The sequence below is a fragment of the Oncorhynchus nerka genome, linkage group LG9a (genome assembly GCF_034236695.1).
Source record: "Oncorhynchus nerka isolate Pitt River linkage group LG9a, Oner_Uvic_2.0, whole genome shotgun sequence".
Taxonomy (NCBI): domain Eukaryota; kingdom Metazoa; phylum Chordata; class Actinopteri; order Salmoniformes; family Salmonidae; genus Oncorhynchus; species Oncorhynchus nerka.
Window position 1 is genome coordinate 3,561,435 of NC_088404.1, and position 21,416 is coordinate 3,582,850.

At 44.7% G+C, this 21,416-nt stretch overlaps 1 protein-coding gene across 3 annotated transcripts in view; it reads right to left on the reverse strand.

Annotated features, from left to right (window-relative positions):
• Positions 1-49: 49 nt before the first annotated feature.
• Positions 50-21,416, reverse strand: part of LOC115125484 (patatin-like phospholipase domain-containing protein 2) — a 36,927-nt gene continuing 15,560 nt past the window's right edge. The window contains exons 4-10 of one of the 3 annotated variants that reach the window (XR_010464652.1): positions 18,356-18,565; positions 17,473-17,533; positions 16,499-16,717; positions 14,210-14,342; positions 12,261-12,383; positions 2,750-6,323; positions 50-2,642 (exon numbers count right to left, since the gene is read on the reverse strand). Coding sequence is in view for 1 of the 3 variants with exons in the window: in XM_065022201.1 (XP_064878273.1) it covers positions 5,942-6,323; positions 12,261-12,383; positions 14,210-14,342; positions 16,499-16,717; positions 17,473-17,533; positions 18,356-18,565 (1,128 nt within the window). In the remaining 2 variants the exon portion in view is untranslated. Of the gene's footprint in view, positions 6,324-12,260; positions 12,384-14,209; positions 14,343-16,498; positions 16,718-17,472; positions 17,534-18,355; positions 18,566-21,416 lie in introns of all 3 variants that reach the window. The other 2 variants (XR_010464653.1, XM_065022201.1) reach the window with 2 other exon arrangements.

Genomic DNA, 21,416 nt, shown 5'->3' on the forward strand with positions numbered 1-21,416 from the left:
ATTTTATTGAAAGTAATTAAAGACAACAAAAAAAATCCAAAATGAAGTAAACATTTTAAGCGTTTATATTTATTTTAAATCCAGAACCCATAATTTATTTAATTTCATCTACAGTTTAAGGATATACTGTATGCAGTGAACCATCCATCGTTCACTGGCATTGTGATTCAGTATTGACCAATGTGTGTAATAAAAGAAATGAAAAACAACATTCATACTAAACTAACAACAAAACACATGTCTATTTTCAATAGTTATCCCATGTGTTCATTCATGTAAATTCTTCTATTTCGTATTATTATTAACATCTATTCCCATCTCATTGTATATTTCAGAGTCATGCTGATCGTTTGTTGGTAAGACAGAATCATGTGTCCGTGGTACATTTTTAAATACTGTAATAGAAAGGTATTGTCGGGTTATTAATAAATATTAGCAAAACAAGTTGACCTATAGAAAGTGGCACAAAGAAACAGTACAATTGGTTCAAAATGAATACTGCATTGGTTGGCACATGCATTGCATAGAGTCTCTTATAGTCATTGGTCATACAGAGAGACAGGTACTGCATAGAGTCCCTTATAGTCATCCCTCTGATGATCACAACCCTTCTGTGTCTGTGGCCCTGTCACACTGTACGATTCTAGCTTAAAATACGGTTTGTTTCTCTTAAATGGTTTAGACGGGAAAGAAGGACGTGCTACCTGTCCCAGACCGCCTGTTTTCAACTCTCTAGAGACAGCAGGAGTGGTAGAGATACTCTAAATGATTGGCTATGAAAAGCCAACTGACATTTACTCCTGAGGTGCTGACTTGTTGCACCCTCGACAACTACTGTGATTATTATTATTTGACCATGCCGGTCATTTATGAACATCTTGACCATGTTCTGTTATAATCTCCACCCGGCACAGCCAGAAGAGGACTGGCCACCCCACATAGCCTGGTTCCTCTCTAGGTTCCTTCCTAGGTTCTGGCCTTTCTAGGGAGTTTTTCCTAGCCACCGTGCTAGGATTGCTTGCTGTTTGGTGTTTTAGGCTGGGTTTCTGTACAGCACTTTGAGATATCAGCTGATGTACGAAGGGCTATATAAATATATTAGATTTGAAGAATATATATATTTTTTTAATTTATTTTAATTTAGCAATAGTAGAAACAGTCAGGTTGGTTCTTCAGTTAGATTTAGTAATGTAACGTGAGTTCTGGACTAACTAATCTCAATTGAAATACTTAAAAATATATATATATATATATTAAGTTCCCGGGCTAAATTAATCTGTGTCTGGGAAACTGGCCATAGAAGTAATGTAATATAATCACAAAGCATAACTCCTGTTCTAATCTAGAACGTTCAGTTTGAGTCACATCAAAGTAGGGTCATCTTCGTGACTGGCCCATTTATTTTCAGCTCCAAGAAAAGGCAGAGGGCCTAAACAGGTGATGTGGTCATCATCATGACTCAATAGAAATAAGTAAGAGGGATATCCCTCCTTTGTCATCTTATTGACTTTAGATCATATAAACTAGGCAAGTCAGTTAAGAATAAATTCCCTTTTACAATGACGGCCTAGGAACAGGGGCAGAACAACAGATTTGTACCTTGTCAGCTTGGGGATTTGATCTTGCAACCTTTTGGTTACAAGTCCAACATTAACCACTAGGCTACCTGCTTCCTCTAACCACTAGGCTACCTGCCTCCTCTAACCACTAGGCTACCTGCTCTAACCACTAGGCTACCTGCTCTAACCACTAGGCTACCTCCTCTAACCACTAGGCTACCTGCTCTAACCACTAGGCTACCTGCCTCCTCTAACCACTAGGCTACCTGCCTCCTCTAACCACTAGGCTACCTGCCTCCTCTAACCACTAGGCTACCTGCCTCCTCTAACCACTAGGCTACCTGCTCTAACCATTAGGCTACCTCCTCTAACCACTAGGCTACCTCCTCTAACCACTAGGCTACCTGCCTCCTCTAACCACTAGGCTACCTGCCTCCTCTAACCACTAGGCTACCTGCCTCCTCTAACCACTAGGCTACCTGCCTCCTCTAACCACTAGGCTACCTGCCTCCTCTAACCACTAGGCTACCTGCCTCATCTAACCACTAGTCTACCTGCCTCCTCTAACCACTAGTCTACCTGCCTCTAACCACTAGGCTACCTGCCTCCTCTAACCACTAGGCTACCTGCCTCCTCTAACCACTAGGCTACCTGCCTCCTCTAACCACTAGGCTACCTGCCTCCTCTAACCACTAGGCTACCTGCCTCCTCTAACCACTAGGCTACCTGCCTCCTCTAACCACTAGGCTACCTGCCTCCTCTAACCACTAGGCTACCTGCCTCCTCTAACCACTAGGCTACCTGCCTCTAACCACTAGTCTACCTGCCTCTAACCACTAGTCTACCTGCCTCTAACCACTAGTCTACCTGCCTCTAACCACTAGTCTACCTGCCTCTAACCACTAGTCTACCTGCCTCTAACCACTAGTCTACCTGCCTCTAACCACTAGGCTACCTGCCTCTAACCACTAGGCTACCTGCTCTAACCACTAGGCTACCTGCCTCTAACCACTAGGCTACCTGCTCTAACCACTAGGCTACCTGCTCTAACCACTAGGCTACCTCCTCTAACCACTAGGCTACCTCCTCTAACCACTAGGCTACCTGCCTCTAACCACTAGGATACCTGCTCTAACCACTAGGCTACTTCCTCTAACCACTAGGCTACCTGCCTCTAACCACTAGGCTACCTGCTCTAACCACTAGGCTACCTGCCTCCTCTAACCACTAGGCTACCTGCCTCCTCTAACCACTAGGCTACCTGCCTCCTCTAACCACTAGGCTACCTGCCTCCTCTAACCACTAGGCTACCTGCCTCCTCTAACCACTAGGCTACCTGCCTCCTCTAACCACTAGGCTACCTGCCTCCTCTAACCACTAGGCTACCTGCCTCCTCTAACCACTAGGCTACCTGCCTCCTCTAACCACTAGGCTACCTGCCACCCTAATAATAATAATAATAATAATAAGTAGTACATGTCAATATAAGACACGGTGGAAAATAGATCAGATCAGAAGAGATCAGATGAGATGATGGATGAGACTATAACCAGGATGGGTGGATAATATGACCAGGATGGTTTGATAATATAACCAGCATGGGTTGATAACATGACCAGGATGGGTTGTTAATATGACCAGGATGGGTTGATAATATAACCAGGATGGGTTGATAATATAACCAGGATGGGTTGATAACATGACCAGGATGGGTTGTTAATATGACCAGGATGGGTTGATAATATGACCAGGATGGGTTGATAATATAACCAGGATGGGTTGATAACATGACCAGGATGGGTTGTTAACATGACCAGGATGGGTTGATACTATGACCAGGATGGGTTGATAATATGACCAGGATGGGTTGTTAATATGACCAGGATGGGTTGTTAATATGACCAGGATGGGTTGATAATATGACCAGGATGGGTTGATAATATGACCAGGATGGGTTGATAATATGACCAGGATGGGTTGTTAATATGGGTTGATAATATGACCAGGATGGGTTGATAATATAACCAGGATGGGTTGATAACATGACCAGGATGGGTTGTTAATATGACCAGGATGGGTTGATACTATGACCAGGATGGGTTGATAATATGACCAGGATGGGTTGTTAATATGACCAGGATGGGTTGATAATATGTCCAGGATGGGTTGATAATATGACCAGGATGGGTTGATAATATGACCAGGATGGGTTGATAATATGACCAGGATGGGTTGATAATATAACCAGGATGGGTTGATAATATGACCAGGATGGGTTGATAATATGAACAGGATGGGTTGATAATATAACCAGGATGGGTTGATAATATGACCAGGATGGGTTGTTAATATGACCAGGATGGGTTGATACTATGACCAGGATGGGTTGATAATATGACCAGGATGGGTTGTTAATATGACCAGGATGGGTTGATAATATGTCCAGGATGGGTTGATAATATGACCAGGATGGGTTGATAATATGACCAGGATGGGTTGTTATTATGACCAGGATGGGTTGATAATATGACCAGGATGGGTTGATAATATAACCAGGATGGGTTGATAATATGACCAGGATGGGTTGATAATATGACCAGGATGGGTTGATAATATAACCAGGATGGGTTGATAATATGACCAGGATGGGTTGTTAATATGACCAGGATGGGTTGATACTATGACCAGGATGGGTTGATAATATGACCAGGATGGGTTGTTAATATGACCAGGATGGGTTGATAATATGTCCAGGATGGGTTGATAATATGACCAGGATGGGTTGATAATATGACCAGGATGGGTTGTTATTATGACCAGGATGGGTTGATAATATGACCAGGATGGGTTGATAATATGACCAGGATGGGTTGATAATATAACCAGGATGGGTTGATAATATGACCAGGATGGGTTGTTATTATGACCAGGATGAGTTGATAATATGACCAGGATGGGTTGATAATATGACCAGGATGGGTTGATAATATGACCAGGATGGGTTGATAATATGACCAGGATGGGTTGTTAACATGACCAGGATGGGTTGTTAATATGGGTTGTTAACATGACCAGGATGGGTTGATAACATGACCAGGGTGGGTTGTTAACATGACCAGGATGGGTTGTTATTATGACCAGGATTGTGCATTTGGCTTCTGGACAACGACAGAAAGTTGATATGAAAACCAATAGAACAGGAGAGAAATGCTGGTTAACGGCATGAGGAAGTCTTTATGTAATAATTGATTCCATGTTGCTACGGATGGATGCATTACATTATACTGTCTCCACATTACATTATACTGTCTCCAGCTCACGTTACATTATACTGTCTCCACATTACATTATACTGTCTCCACGTTACATTATACTGTCTCCACGTTACATTATACTGTCTCCAGCTCACATTACATTATACTGTCTCCACATTACATTATACTGTCTCCAGCTGGTAGGCAGACTATAGCCTATGACTATAGCCTATGCATCTGAGCTGCCCAATGACTGGGCTGACCAATGACTGGGCTGACCAATGACTGGGCTGACCAATGACTGGGATGACCAATGACTGGGCTTCCAACAGCAGGCTTCACTACAGTAGCCTACAGGAGCTACTCTGTCGCTGTCTGACAGGTAGTATTCATCTCCTCTAACTAGTCTCTGTGTGCTGTGCGCTGCATGTGACAAATAAAATGCATGATTACTAAATGGAAATACACACGTGGCAATTTTAATTCCACAAAATTGTTCAAATGAACCTATAGACCGATAAGCATGACCCGGGTGAAATGTATTTCCGGTCGGGCTAACCGGTTAAACGGTTCATCGGTAACATCCCTAGTCCTTGAACATGTTTGGTATCAACAGTCAACAGTAAATACTTTTTACTGTTTATTATCTTCATGACTTTAATATATTTTGTAAAAGTCACATTGACACGATGCAGATCGGCGGTTCCTTGTAGGTTCCTGGGTATCCTCGGCATCCCAATGGGCAGGTTCCTGGGTATCCTCGGCATCCCAATGGGCAGGTTCCTGGGTATCCTCGGCATCCCAATGGGCAGGTGAGTGGGTATCCTCGGCATCCCAATGGGCAGGTGAGTGGGTATCCTCGGCATCCCAATGGGCAGGTGAGTGGGTATCCTCGGCATCCCAATGGGCAGGTGAGTGAATAAAATGTTAGCGAACAAGGCACTGTGTCATCGATGATGAGATGACACACGTTGGTGTACTGTCCCTTTAATTTGAAGGTGTGTCTACCTGGCTGTTCTACCTGTTCTACCTGTCTACCTGGGTTGTTATTAGAATCTGTCTGTAATACTAAATGGTCACCCCCCCCAGGGGGCCCTCAGTGTCTCCTGAATGGCATACATTATATTACTATAGTGAGGCTGGAAGAGCCGCAGTAGAGTTGTGGTTTTCACTGAGCCTCCTCATCATCAGCCCCATCCCCTCTACCTCCTCTTGGTTTATGATGGGGGATGTAAGAGACAAGGCTGGTCCTGGTCCTCCTTCCCCAGCTCTGGTGGACCCTCCTGGGACTGGGCTCCCTCCTGTGGGACCCCTGGTGTAGAAGGAACCCTGGAGGTCCAGGTTAACACAGAAGAAGCCCGGCAGCAGCTGCCTCTGGTACTGGTCCAAACGACTGATAACATCCAGGATAGAGGAGCTGCCTCCACTCACCCATCTTGGGAGCAGGCTGGCAGGGATGAGCTGGGCAGGCAGGGACTGGCAGTGACGCAGCTCCAACTGGTAGGAAAACCTAGAGAGAGAGAGACTCAATACATTATGAGGGCATACGGGCTTAAAGTGAGAGTGTGGAAAAGTGTCTATAGGAAAACCTAGAGGGATACGAGGGACATAACATTTACGATACCAAATTTGAATTTACAAAAACAAAAAAAGACTGCGTTTTTGTCTTTTGAGCTTCTAGTCATGAAATCTATGCAGCCTACTCAATCACTGTTTATAGCTACTGTTACCAGGCCTCCTGGGCCATATACAGTGTTACTCACTGAGTTCCCTGAATTCCTAATCGGACTTTGTAGTCATAGCAGATAATATTCTAATCTTTGGTGACTAATATTCACGTGGAAAAGTCCACAGACCCACTCCAAAAGGCTTTCGGAGCCATCATCGACTCAGTGGGTTTTGTCCAACATGTCTCCGGACCTACTCACTGTCACAGTCTTCTCCGGTGGAAAAAATGTTGTGGATCTTAATGTTTTTTCTCATAATCCTGGACTATCGGACCACCATTTTATTACGTGTGCAATCGCAACAAATAATCTGCTCAGACCCCAACCAAGGAGCATCAAATGCCGTGCTATAAATTCTCAGACAACACAAAGATTCCTTGATGCCCTTCCAGACTCCCTCCACCTACCCAAGGACATCAAGAGGACAAAAATCAGTTAACCAGCTAACTGTGGAACTTCATGTAACCATAGCAATACTCAAGATATAGTCGCACCCCTAAAAACATTTGTCATAAGAAACTAGCTCCCTGGTATACAGAAAATACCCGAGCTCTGAAGCAAGCTTCCAGAACATTGGAACGGAAATGGTGCCACACCAAACTGGAAGTCTTCCGACGAGCTTGGAAAGACAGTACCGTTCAGTATCGAAGAGCCCTCCCTGCTGCTACACCAAACTGGAAGTCTTCCAACTAGCTTGGAAAGACAGTACCGTGCAGTATCGAAGAGCCCTCACTGCTGCTCCACCAAACTGGAAGTCTTCCAACTAGCTTGGAAAGACAGTACCGTGCAGTATCGAAGAGCCCTCACTGCTGCTACACCAAACTGGAAGTCTTCCAACTAGCTTGGAAAGACAGTACCGTGCAGTATCGAAGAGCCTTCACTGCTGCTCGATCATCCTATTTTTTCAACTTAATTGAGCAGAATATTTTTGATGCTGTCGCAAAGCTAACTAAAAAGCAGTATTGAGAGGATGGCTTTCACTTCAGCAGTGATAAATTCGTGAACTTCTTTGATGAAAAGCTCATGATAATTAGAAAGCAAATTATGGACTCCACTTTAAATATGCATATTTCTCCAAAGCTCAGTTGTCCTGAGTCTGCACAACTCTGCCAGGCCCTAGGATCAATGGAGACACTCAAGTTTTTTAATCCTGTATCTCTTGACACATTGATGAAAATAATCATGGCCTCTAAACCTTCAAGCTGCATACCGGATCCTATTCCAACTAAACTACTGAAAGAGCTGCTTCCTGTGCTTGGCCCTCCTATGTTGAACATAATAAATGGCTCTCTATCCACCGGATGTGTACCAAACTCACTAAAAGTGGCAGCCTCTCTTAAAAAAGCCAAACCTTGACCCAGAAAATATTTTTAAAACTATCGGTCTTTATCAAATCTCCCATTCCTCTCAAATGTTTTTGAAAAAGATGTTGCGCAGCAACTCACTGCCTTCCTGAAGACAAACAATGTATACGAAATGCTTCAGTCTGGTTTTAGACCCCATCATAGCACTGAGACTGCACTTGTGAAGGTGGTAAATGACCTTTTAATGGCGTCAGACCCGAGGCTCTGCATCTGTCCTCGTGCTCCTAGACCTTAGTGCTGCTTTTGATACCATCGATCACCACATTCTTTTGGAGAGATTGGAAACTCAAATTGGTCTACACGGACAAGTTCTGGCTTGGTTTAGATCTTATCTGTCGGAAAGATATCAGTTTGTCTCTGTGGATGGTTTGTCGTCTGACAAATCAACTGTACATTTCGGTGTTCCTCAAGGCTCCGTTTTAGGACCACTATTGTCTTCACTATATATTTTACCTCTTGAGGATGTCATTCGGAAACATAATGTTAACTTTCATTGCTATGCGGACAACATTTCGATGAAACATGGTGAAGCCCCAAAATTGCCCTCCCTGGAAACCTGTGTTTCAGGCATAAGGAAGTGGATGGCAGCAAATGTTTTACTTTTAAACTCTGACAAAACAGAGATGCTAGTTCTAGGTCCCAAGACACAAAGAGATCTTCTGTTGGGTCTGACAATTCATCTTGATGGTTGTACAGTCATCTCAAATACAACTGTGAAGGACCTCGCGTTACTCTGGACCCTGATCTCTCTTTTGACGAACATATCAAGACTGTTTCAAGAACAGCTTTTTTCCATCTAAATACGGCTGCTAGAATCCTGACTAGAACCAAAAAATTTGATCATATTACTCCAGTAATAACTAGCCTCCCTACACTGGCTTCCTGTTAAGACTAGGTCTGATTTCAAGGTTTTACTGCTAACCTACAAAGCATTACAAGGGCTTGCTCCTACCTATCTTTCTGATTTGGTCCTGCCGTACATACCTACACGTACGCTACGGACACAAGACGCAGGCCTCCTTACTGTCCATAGAATTTCTAAGTAAACATCTGGAGGCAGGGCTTTCTCCTCCAGAGCTCCATTTCTATAGAATGGTCTGCCTACCCATGTGAGAGACGCAAACTCAGTCTCAACCTTTAAGTCTTTACTAAAGACTCCTCTCTTCAGTAGGTCCAATGATTGAGTGTAGTCTGGCCCAGGAGTGTGAAGGTGAACGGAAAGTCACTGGAGCGACAAACTGCCCTTGCTGTCTCTGCCTGGCCGGTTCCCCTCTTTCCACTGGGATTCTCTGCTTCAAACCCTATTACAGGGGCTGAGTTACTGGCTTACTGGTGCTCTTTCATACCGTCCCTAGGAGGGGTGCATCACTTGAGTGGGTTGAGTCACTGACTTGATCTTCCTGTCCGGTTTGGCACCCCCTCCGGGTTTGTGCCGTGGGGGAGCTCTTCGTGGGCTATACTCGGCCCCGCTCTCAGGATGGTAAGTTGGTGGTTGAAGATATCCCTCTAGTGATGTGGGGGCTGTGCTTTGGTAAAGTGGGTGGGGTTATATCCTGCCTGTTTGGCCCTGTATCGTCGGACGGGGCCACAGTGTCTCCCGACCCCTCCTGTATTTATGCTGCAGTAGTTTATGTGTCGGCTAGAGTCAGTCTGTTATATCTGGCGTATTTCTCCTGTCTTATCCAGTGTCCTGTGTGAATTTAAGTATGCTCTCTCTAATTCTCCCTCTTTCTTTCTCTCTCTCGGAGGACCTGAGCCCTAGGACCATGCCTCAAGACTACCTGGCCTGATGACACCTTGCTGTCCCCAGTCCACCTGGTCGTGCTGCTGCTCCAGCTTCAACTGTTCTGCCTGCGGCTATGGAACCCTGACCTGTTCACCGGACGTGCTACCTGTCCCAGACCTGCTGTTTTCAACTCTCTAGAGACAGCAAGCAGGAGAGGTAGAGATACTCTGAATGATCGGCTATGAAAAGCCAACCTGTTGCACCCTCGTCAACTACCGTGATTATTATTATTTGACCATGCTGGTCATTTATGAAAATTTGAACATCTTGTCCATGTTCTGTTATAATCTCCACCCGGCACAGCTAGAAGAGGACCGGCCACCCCTCATAGCCTGGTTCCTCTCTAGGTTTCTTCCTAGGTTCTGGCCTTTCTAGGGAGCTTTTCCTAGCCACCGTGCTTCTACACCTGCATTGCTTGCTGTTTGGGGGTTTAGGCTGGGTTTCTGTACAGCACTTTGTGACATCAGCTGATGTAAGTAGGGCTTTAGATTGATGGAGGATTATAAAGTGTCTGTAGGAAAACCTAGAGGGATACGAGGGACACGGAAGAGTATTTTGAGTACATACAGAAAGTTAGTTTTTTCCACCCCACTCCACTCCACCCCACTCCACTCCACCCCACCCCACTCCACTCCTCTTCGCTTGTTTTGGTGTATTTTAGTTTTAACTGTTAATTTGTTTGCTCAAAATGTCACATTTTATTAATTGAGCTTTTATTTTCTTTGTACCATTTCATCCACTTAATTACTTAGCATTCACTTAGCTACTGACTTGTTCTATTGTTGCTACATTCACTTAGCTACTGACTTGTTCTATTGTTGCTACATTCACTTAGCTACTGACTTGTTCTATTGTTGCTACATTCACTTAGCTACTGACTTGTTCTATTGTTGCTACGTTCACTTAGCTACTGACTTGTTCTATTGTTGCTACGTTCACTTAGCTACTGACTTGTTCTATTGTTGCTACGTTCACTTAGCTACTGACTTGTTCTATTGTTGCTACATTCACTTAGCTACTGACTTGTTCTATTGTTGCTACATTCACTTAGCTACTGACTTGTTCTATTGTTGCTACGTTCACTTAGCTACTGACTTGTTCTATTGTTGCTACGTTCACTTAGCTACTGACTTGTTCTATTGTTGCTACGTTCACTTAGCTACTGACTTGTTCTATTGTTGCTACGTTCACTTAGCTACTGACTTGTTCTATTGTTGCTACGTTCACTTAGCTACTGACTTGTTCTATTGTTGCTACGTTCACTTAGCTACTGACTTGTTCTATTGTTGCTACGTTCACTTAACTACTGACTTGTTCTATTGTTGCTACGTTCACTTAGCTACTGACTTGTTCTATTGTTGCTACGTTCACTTAGCTACTGACTTGTTCTATTGTTGCTACGTTCACTTATACTGACTTGTTCTATTGTTGCTACGTTCACTTAGCTACTGACTTGTTCTATTGTTGCTACATTCACTTAGCTACTGACTTGTTCTATTGTTGCTACATTCACTTAGCTACTGACTTGTTCTATTGTTGCTACATTCACTTAGCTACTGACTTGTTCTATTGTTGCTACGTTCACTTAGCTACTGACTTGTTCTATTGTTGCTACATTCACTTAGCTACTGACTTGTTCTATTGTTGCTACATTCACTTAGCTACTGACTTGTTCTATTGTTGCTACATTCACTTAGCTACTGACTTGTTCTATTGTTGCTACGTTCACTTAGCTACTGACTTGTTCTATTGTTGCTACGTTCACTTAGCTACTGACTTGTTCTATTGTTGCTACGTTCACTTAGCTACTGACTTGTTCTATTGTTGCTACGTTCACTTAGCTACTGACTTGTTCTATTGTTGCTACGTTCACTTAGCTACTGACTTGTTCTATTGTTGCTACGTTCACTTAGCTACTGACTTGTTCTATTGTTGCTACGTTCACTTAACTACTGACTTGTTCTATTGTTGCTACGTTCACTTAGCTACTGACTTGTTCTATTGTTGCTACGTTCACTTAGCTACTGACATGTTCTATTGTTGCTACGTTCACTTAGCTACTGACTTGTTCTATTGTTGCTACGTTGTCGCGAGGTTAACCTACAAGGAAGCATTTCACTGCACTGTGTACGCCACCTACATTAGGTGTATATGACTAATAAACTAACTTGAACAAACATGTGAGTCGGTCTGTCAGAGTGTGTGTGGTGTGTGTGTGTGTGTGCGCGTGTGTGGTGTGTGGTGTGTGTGTGGTGTGTGTGTGTGTGTGTGTGTGGTGTCTGTCGGTCTGTCGGTCTGTCAGAGTGTGTGTGGTGTGTGTGTGTGTGTGCGTGTGTGTGTGTGGTGTGTGTGTGGTGTGTGTGTGTGTGTGTGTGGTGTCTGTCGGTCTGTCGGTCTGTCAGAGTGTGTGCGTGCGTGTGCGTGCGTGGTGTGTGTGTGTGGTGTGTGTGCGTGTGTGGTGTGTGTGTGCGTGTGGTGTGTGCGTGTGTGTGGTATGTGCGTGCGTGGTGTGTGTGTGTGTGGTGTGTGCGTGCGTGGTGTGTGTGGTGAGTGTGTGGTTGGCATCTCACTTTGCAGAGACCCTGTTGGACACAGTCTTGGTGGCCCGTGTCACAGCACACTGTAGCATCTTAATCGTTTGTTCTCCGATCCATCCCACGTCCTCCTGCACATCAGGCAGCCATTCTAACAGTCTGGGAGGAAGACAGGACATTAGTAATATATAATATATTATTGTTACTCTAACAGTTCAGTAGAGGAAGACAGAATAACATGTCAATAGCCATGATAGTCAATAACACTGCATGGTCAGGGTGGTATTCATTACTGAACACTGTAGAAAAACATATAGCAACACTTTTTTGCAATGGTTTGATATTGGCTGTCCTAACACTGGTCACATGATGAACTTGACCCATTCACTGGTCACATGATGAACCTGACCCAGTCACTGGTCACATGATGAACCTGACCCAGTCACTGGTCACATGATGAACCTGACCCATTCACTGGTCACATGATGAACCTGACCCATTCCCTGGTCACATGATGAACCTGACCCAGTCCCTGGTCACATGATGAACCTGACCCAGTCACTGGTCACATGATGACCCTGACCCAGTCACTGGTCACATGATGACCCTGACCCAGTCACTGGTCACATGATAAACCTGACCCAGTCACTGGTCACATGATAAACCTGACCCAGTCAATGGAATATTTATCTTTGAGGGGAAAGTGGGAAGTCCAGAAGATTTGAAACAGAGTTATCTTGCTACACAGGCCTAGATAGAGAAAGTGCACAGCTACATGTACAGAACTATAACAGGTCCGACCCAACACAGGAGTAAGCGGTTCACTGCGGCTACAGAGCCATCGGGCCTTGACTATATCCCTGTTTGTAGTCCAGTGTGTTTGTAGTCCAGTGTGTTTGTAGTCCTGTGTGTTTGTAGTCCTGTGTGTTTGTAGTCCTGTGTGTTTGTAGTCCTGTGTGTTTGTAGTCCTGTGTGTTTGTAGTCCTGTGTGTTTGTAGTCCTGTGTGTTTGTAACGACACGAGCAGAGAGCTTTGTCTTACCTAACAGTCATGGATAGAGCAGACTCCAGGGTCTAGGGTCTAGTCCTACCTAAAAGTCATGGACAGAGCAGACTCCAGGGTCTAGGGTCTAGTCCTACCTAACAGTCATGGACAGAGCAGACTCCAAGGGGAGGGTATAGGGTCTAGTCCTACCTAACAGTCATAGACAGAGCAGACTCCATGGGAAGGGTATAGGGTCTAGTCTTACCTAACAGTCATGGACAGAGCAGACTCCAGGGGAGGGTATAGGGTCTAGTCCTACCTAACAGTCATGGACAGAGCAGACTCCAGGGTCTAGTCCTACCTAACAGTCACAGACCGAGCAGACTCCAGGGGAGGGTATAGGGTCTAGTCCTACCTAACAGTCATAGACAGAGCAGACTCCTGGGGAGGCTATAGGGTCTAGTCCTACCTAACAGTCATGGACAGAGCAGACTCCAAGGGGAGGGTATAGGGTCTAGTCCTACCTAACAGTCATGGACAGAGCAGACTCCAAGCGGAGGGTATAGGGTCTAGTCCTACCTAACAGTCATGGACAGAGCAGACTCCAATGGGAGGGTATATGGTCTAGTCCTACCTAACAGTCATGAACAGAGCAGACTCCAAGGGGAGGGTATAGGGTCTAGTCCTACCTAACAGTCATAGACAGAGCAGACTCCAAGGGGAGGGTAAAGGGTCTAGTCCTACCTAACAGTCATGGACAGAGCAGACTCCAAGGGGAGGGTATAGGGTCTAGTCCTACCTAACAGTCATGGACAGAGCAGACTCCAGGGTATAGGGTCTAGTCCTACCTAACAGTCATGGACAGAGCAGACTCCAGGGTATAGGGTCTAGTCCTACCTAACAGTCATGGACAGAGCAGACTCCAGGGTATAGGGTCTAGTCCTACCTAACAGTCATAGACAGAGCAGACTCCAGGGGAAGGGTATAGGGACTAGTCCTACCTAACAGTCATGGACAGAGCAGACTCCAGGGGAAGCGTATAGGGAAGCATCATAGCCGTCACCATCCTGACTGGCAGCAGGTTGCTTAGCGACTGGACCAGACTGTATCTCTCCTTGCAGGCTTCAACCAGAGCTACAGAGAGAGAGAGAGAGAGAGACAGAGAGAGAGAGTGACAGAGAGAGAGAGTGACAGAGAGAGAGAGTGACAGAGAGAACACATCACTGACTAAATATATTACCTAAATATATGAGTTACAGAGAGAGGATAGAGAACAATTCACTCACTGAAAACATTACCTTAATACATGAGTTACAGAGAGAAGATTAGAGAACTACAGAGACAAGAAGAGAGAGCTACAGAGGGAGATACTGAGAGAAGAGAGAGATACTGAGAGAAGAAGAGAGTGACAGAGAGAGATACTGAGAGAAGAATAGAGAGTGACAGAGAGAGATACTGAGAGAAGAATAGAGAGTGACAGAGAGAGATACTGAGAGAAGAATAGAGAGTGACAGAGAGAGATACTGAGAGAAGAATAGAGAGTGACAGAGAGTGACAGAGTGAGATACTGAGAGAAGAATAGAGAGTGACAGAGAGAGATACTGAGAGAAGAATAGAGAGTGACAGAGGGAGATACAGAGAGAAGAATAGAGAGAGTGACAGAGAGCGATACTGAGAGAAGAATAGAGAGTGACAGAGAGTGACAGAGGGAGATACTGAGAGAAGAATAGAGAGTGACAGAGAGAGATACTGAGAGAAGAATAGAGAGTGACAGAGAGAGATACTGAGAGAAGAATAGAGAGTGACAGAGTGACAGAGGGAGATACAGAGAGAAGAATAGAGAGTGACAGAGAGTGACAGAGAGAGATACTGAGAGAAGAATAGAGAGTGACAGAGAGTGACAGAGAGAGATACTGAGAGAAGAATAGAGAGTGACAGAGAGAGATACTGAGAGAAAAGAGAGTGACAGAGAGAGATACTGAGAGAAAAGAGAGTGACAGAGAGAGATACTGAGAGAAGAATAGAGAGTGACAGAGAGTGACAGAGAGAGATACTGAGAGAAGAATAGAGAGTGACAGAGAGAGATACTGAGAGAAAAGAGAGTGACAGAGAGAGATACTGAGAGAAAAGAGAGTGACAGAGAGAGATACTGAGAGAAAAGAGAGTGACAGAGAGAGATACTGAGAGAATAAGAGAGAGTGACAGAGAGATACTGAGAGAATAAGAGAGAGTGACAGAGAGATACTGAGAGAAGAATAGAGAGTGACAGAGAGATACTGAGAGAAGAATAGAGAGTGACAGAGAGAGATACTGAGAGAATAAGAGAGAGTGACAGAGAGAGATACTGAGAGAAGAATAGAGAGTGACAGAGGGAGATACAGAGGGAGATACTGAGAGAAGAAGAGAGAGTGACAGAGAGAGATACTGAGAGAAGAATAGAGAGTGACAGAGAGAGATACAGAGGGAGATACAGAGGGAGGCATGGGGAACAACACATAGCTTTTATTTAGCAGATGCTGTTCTTTACTCTGCCTACAGATAGCAGCAGAGAGAAGAGAGACACTCCCTCACTCAAACATTTCCTGAATACAGGGCAGAACACACTGTACCAAAGGTCAGCAGCACCACACACTGGATCCGTTGGAGCTACATGGGGATATAGTTGTTCAGCACAAGGCCTTTCTACTTATACATCTACTGTCTCACTACAGAAACAGGAGATGGACTAGTGTCCTGTCCAGGGGGTGTACTGTACACCAAGCTGTCTCACTACAGAAACAGGAGATAGACTAGTGTCCTGTCCATGGGGTGTCCTGGTACATCAAGCTGTCTCACTACAGAAACAGGAGACAGACTAGTGTCCTGTCCAGGGGGTGTACTGTACATCAAGCTGTCTCACTACAGAAACAGGAGACAGACTAGTGTCCTGTCCATGGGGTGTCCTGGTACATCAAGCTGTCTAGACTAGTGTCCTGGTTCATCAAGCTGTCTCACTACAGTAACAGGAGATAGACTCCTGCCCTATGGGCCGTTCTGGCTCAAACGAGGCTTACTTACAAGGCCTTTCTCAAGTCCAGTCTCGTTGATTGGATATTTGTCAGTTGTCTCGTGCCTTTCTGAGACTATGTTCTGGAGATGGGTCTTGAGGTAGGCCTCTAAAATGTATGGGCAACGATTCATACCCCTTATTTAGCAAGTAAAAGATGTTGAAAATATGTATTTTTATTTGAAAAGACATCTTTTCAACCAATTCTGCTCACTGGGATTAACTTGCTGTTCTTTAGTCTTACCTTTGTGTAGTCTGGGTGGCAGATGTTCAAAGATGTGATCCTCAATGGAGGATTGGGAGGGGTTTACCACTACCCCATCCTCGCTGGGTCTGATCTCGTTCTCTACATGATGCTCCTCATGCTCTTCCTCATCATCATCATCCTCGTTCATGATGTCATCTTCGTCATCCTCACCGTCAGCTATCAGAGGTCTGTGGGGTCCTGGATGATTCAGTAGTCCTGATACATCAACAAACAGCACAGTTAAGAACCTGCAGTCTGTCTGGTTGGTCGTGGGTCTGTCTGGTTGGTCGTGGGTCTCTCTGGTTGGTCGTGGGTCTCTCTGGTTGGTCGTCGGTCTCTCTGGTTGGTCGTCGGTCTCTCTGGTTGGTCGTCGGTCTCTCTGGTTGGTCGTCGGTCTCTCTGGTTGGTCGTCGGTCTCTCTGGTTGGTCGTCGGTCTGTCTGGTTGGTCGTCGGTCTGTCTGGTTGGTCGTCGGTCTGTCTGGTTGGTCATCGGTCTGTCTGGTTGGTCGTCGGTCTGTCTGGTTGGTCGTCGGTCTGTCTGGTTGGTCGCCGGTCTGTCTGGTTGGTCGCCGGTCTGTCTGGTTGGTCGCCGGTCTGTCTGGTTGGTCACCGGTCTGTCTGGTTGGTCACCGGTCTGTCTGGTTGGTCACCGGTCTGTCACCGGTCTGTCTGGTTGGTCACCGGTCTGTCTGGTTGGTCACCGGTCTGTCTGGTTGGTCACCGGTCTGTCTGGTTGGTCACCGGTCTGTCTGGTTGGTCATCAGTCTGTCTGGTTGGTCATCAGTCTGTCTGGTTGGTCATCGGTCTGTCTGGTTGGTCATCGGTTTGTCTGGTTGGTCATCAGTCTGTCTGGTTGGTCATCAGTCTGTCTGGTTGGTCATCGGTTTGTCTGGTTGGTCATCAGTCTGTCTGGTTGGTCATCAGTCTATACTAAAGCATTAAATACAAAGACCTAAGAAAGGTCTCTTACCGTTCTTCTTCAGGAAGTGAAGGGCATCTTTATATCCCTGTTTACACATGGTCTTCATAACCTGAAACAAAGAAACACAGTAAATATCCTCATTCAGAGAGTGTGTCTCCGTAGGACACCTTGTAAAAACAGCATGTCCTGTGTGGCTCGGGTTGGTAAGAATGTGTGGCTCGGGTTGGTAAGAATGTGCGGCTCGGGTTGGTAAGAATGTGAGGCTCGGGTTGGTAAGAATGTGTGGCTCGGGTTGGTAAGAATGTGCGGCTCGGGTTGGTAAGAATGTGAGGCTCGGGTTGGTAAGAATGTGCGGCTCGGGTTGGTAAGAATGTGCGGCTCGGGTTGGTAAGAATGTGTGGCTCGGGTTGGTAAGAATGTGAGGCTCGGGTTGGTAAGAATGTGCGGCTCGGGTTGGTAAGAATGTGTGGTGGTAGCAATGCCAAGCTTGTGGTTTCAATTCGCTCGGATCACACCACACATACTAAAACAAACACACAATGTACTGTCGCTTTGGATGAAAATGGCTGATGAATGGCATATATTATCATATTTACATTATGTAAATGAGCATATTATTACATTATGTAAATGAGCATATTATTACATTATGTAAATGAGCATATATTATCATACCATTAGCACATTATGTAAATGAAAATAGTATCGTAGTAGTAGTATTACATTATGTAAATTAGCATATTATATTATTACTATTACATTATGTAAATACATATATTATCATATCATTAGTACATTATGTAAATGCATGTATATATGAATAAATGTAAGTTACTACAGTACCTGTGGCTCAGGGGGAAACAGAGTTCTGGACACTCTGTAGAGATGTGTGTGTGTGTCTATGTGTGTGTGTGTGTGTGTGTGTGTGTACCTGTGGCTCAGGGGGAAACAGAGCTCTGGACACTCTGTAGAGGTTGGTGAGTGTAAACTGGATAGAGGTGTTGGTGAATCGTAGTTCATGCATGTTGGTGGATCGGTCTCTAGGGCAGATGTCACTCTCTCCAGAGAACGGAGACACAGTGATGGTGTTCTTCAGCTCATACTGAGGCAGATTATCACTGATACCACCGTCCACGTAACGCTGGAGGAGGGGGAGGGAGGGGGAGGGAGAGAGGGGGTGGAGGGGGATTGGGGGAAGGAGGAGAGGGAGGGAGGGAGGGAGGGAGGGAGGGAGGGAGGGAGGGAGGGAGGGAGGGGGTGGAGGGGTGAGGGAGAGAGAGTCAGGCAAAGAGATACTAAACTAAAGTAGAAACCATTTTGAGTCAGTTAAAACGTTGCTACATGGAGGGACACTGTAATTCCAGTGGGTCAGAAGTTTACATACACTAAGTTGACTGCCTTTAGAAGCTTCTTATAGGCTAATTGACATCATTTGAGTCAATTGGAGGTGTACCTGTGGATGTATTATAAAGGCCTACCTTCAAACTCAGTGCCTCTTTGCTTGACATCATGGGAAAATCAAAAGAAATCAGCCAAGAACTCGGGAAAAAAATTGTAGACCTCCACAAGTCTGGTTCATCTTTGGGAGCAATTTCCAAACGCCTGAAGGTACCACTTTCATCTGTACAAACAATAGTATGCAAGTATAAACACCATGGGACCACGCAGCCGTCATACCGCTCAGGAAAGAGACGAGTTCTGTCTCCTAGAGATGAATGTACTTTGGTGTGAAAAGTGCAAATCAACCACAGAACAACAGCAAAGGACCTTGTGAAGATGCTGGAGGAAACAGGTACAAAAGTATCTATATCCACAGTAAAACGAGTCCTATATCGACATAACCTGAAAGGCGCTCAGCAAGGAAGAAGCCACTGCTCCAAAACCGCCATAAAAAAGCCAGACTACGGTTTGCAACTGCACATGGGGACAAAGATCATACTTTTTGGAGAAATGTCCTCTGCTCTGATGAAACAAAAATAGAACTGTTTGGCCATAATGACCATCGTTATGTTAGGAGGAAAAAGGGGGAGGCTTGCAAGCCGAAGAACACCATCCCAACTGTGAAGCACGGGGGTGGCAGCATCATGTTGTGGGGGTGCTTTACTGCAGGAAGGACTGGTGCACTTCACAAAATGGATGGAAAATTATGTGGGTATATTGAAGCAACATCTCAAGACATCAGTCAGGAAGTAAAAGCTTGTTTGCAAATGGGTCTTCCAAATGGACAATGACCCCAAGCATACTTCCAAAGTTGTGGCAAAATGGCTTAAGGACAACAAAGTCAAGGTATTGGAGTGGCCATCAAAGCCCTGACCTCAATCATAAAGAAAATGTGTGGGCAGAACTGAAAAAGCATGTGCGAGCAACGAGGGCCTGCAAACCTGACTCAGTTCCACCAGCTCTGTCAGGAGGAACGGGCCAAAATTCACCCAACTTACTGTGGGAAGCTTGTGGAAGGCTACCCGAAACGTTTGACCCAAGTTAAACAATTTAAAGGCAATGCTTCCAAATACTAATTTAGTGTATGTAAACTTCTGACCCACTGGGAATGAGATGAAATAAATCAAAGTTGAAATAAATCACTCTACTATTATTCTGACATTTCACATTCTTGGGTGTATATGGTAACACCATACTAGAGTGTATATGGTAACACCATACTAGAGTGTATATGGTAACACCATACTAGAGTGTATATGGTAACACCATACTAGAGTGTATATGGTAACACCATACTAGAGTGTATATGGTAACACCATACTAGAGTGTATATGGTAACACCATACTAGAGTGTATATGGTAACACCATACTAGAGTGTATACTAGAGTATATGGTAACACACTAGAGTGTATATGGTAACACATACTAGAGTGTATATGGTAACACCATACTAGAGTGTATATGGTAACACCATACTAGAGTGTATATGGTAACACCATACTAGAGTGTATATGGTAACACCATACTAGAGTGTATATGGTAACACCATACTAGAGTGTATATGGTAACACCATACTAGAGTGTATATGGTAACACCATACTAGAGTGTATATGGTAACACCATACTAGAGTGTATATGGTAACACCATACTAGAGTGTATATGGTAAAAGTAACACCATACTAGAGTGTATATGGTAACACCATACTAGAGTGTATATGGTAACAACATACTAGAGTATATATGGTAACACCATACTAGAGTGTATATGGTAACAACATACTAGAGTATATATGGTAACACCATACTAGAGTGTATATGGTAACACCATACTAGAGTGTATATGGTAACAACATACTAGAGTGTATATGGTAACACCATACTAGAGTGTATATGGTAACACCATACTAGAGTGTATATGGTAACACCATACTAGAGTGTATATGGTAACACCATACTAGAGTGTATATGGTAACACCATACTAGAGTGTATATGGTAACAACATACTAGAGTGTATATGGTAACACCATACTAGAGTGTATATGGTAAAAGTGCTTGTGGGAGGCATGTGATGTGATGTGAATTGATAGTGTCTATAGTGACGTCGGGCCCAGTGTCCCGCACGAGGCCAGCTGAGGACAACCTTGAGACCTCTGCCAACACACTCATAAATCTGTCACTGTCACATTGGTGCTCAGGCCCGGAGTTCACACACACGCACACACACACACACACACGCACATGCGCACGCGCACGCACACACACACACGCACACACACGCACGCATGCACACACACACACACTCACGCACGCACGCACACACACACACACTCACACGCACACACACTTGTTATAATATGTTGTCTAAATTGACAATGATTGAGCTGTACAGTCAAAGCCAAATCACATGTCACGTCATTCAAGAGTCAGAACAGATGGAAATAAACCTAACATTACAGAAATAGAGCAAGAGGCACCAAGAGAGACAGGAGAGGGAGGGTAGAGGAGAAGAGACAGACAGGAGAGGGTAGAGGAAGAGAAGAGACAGACA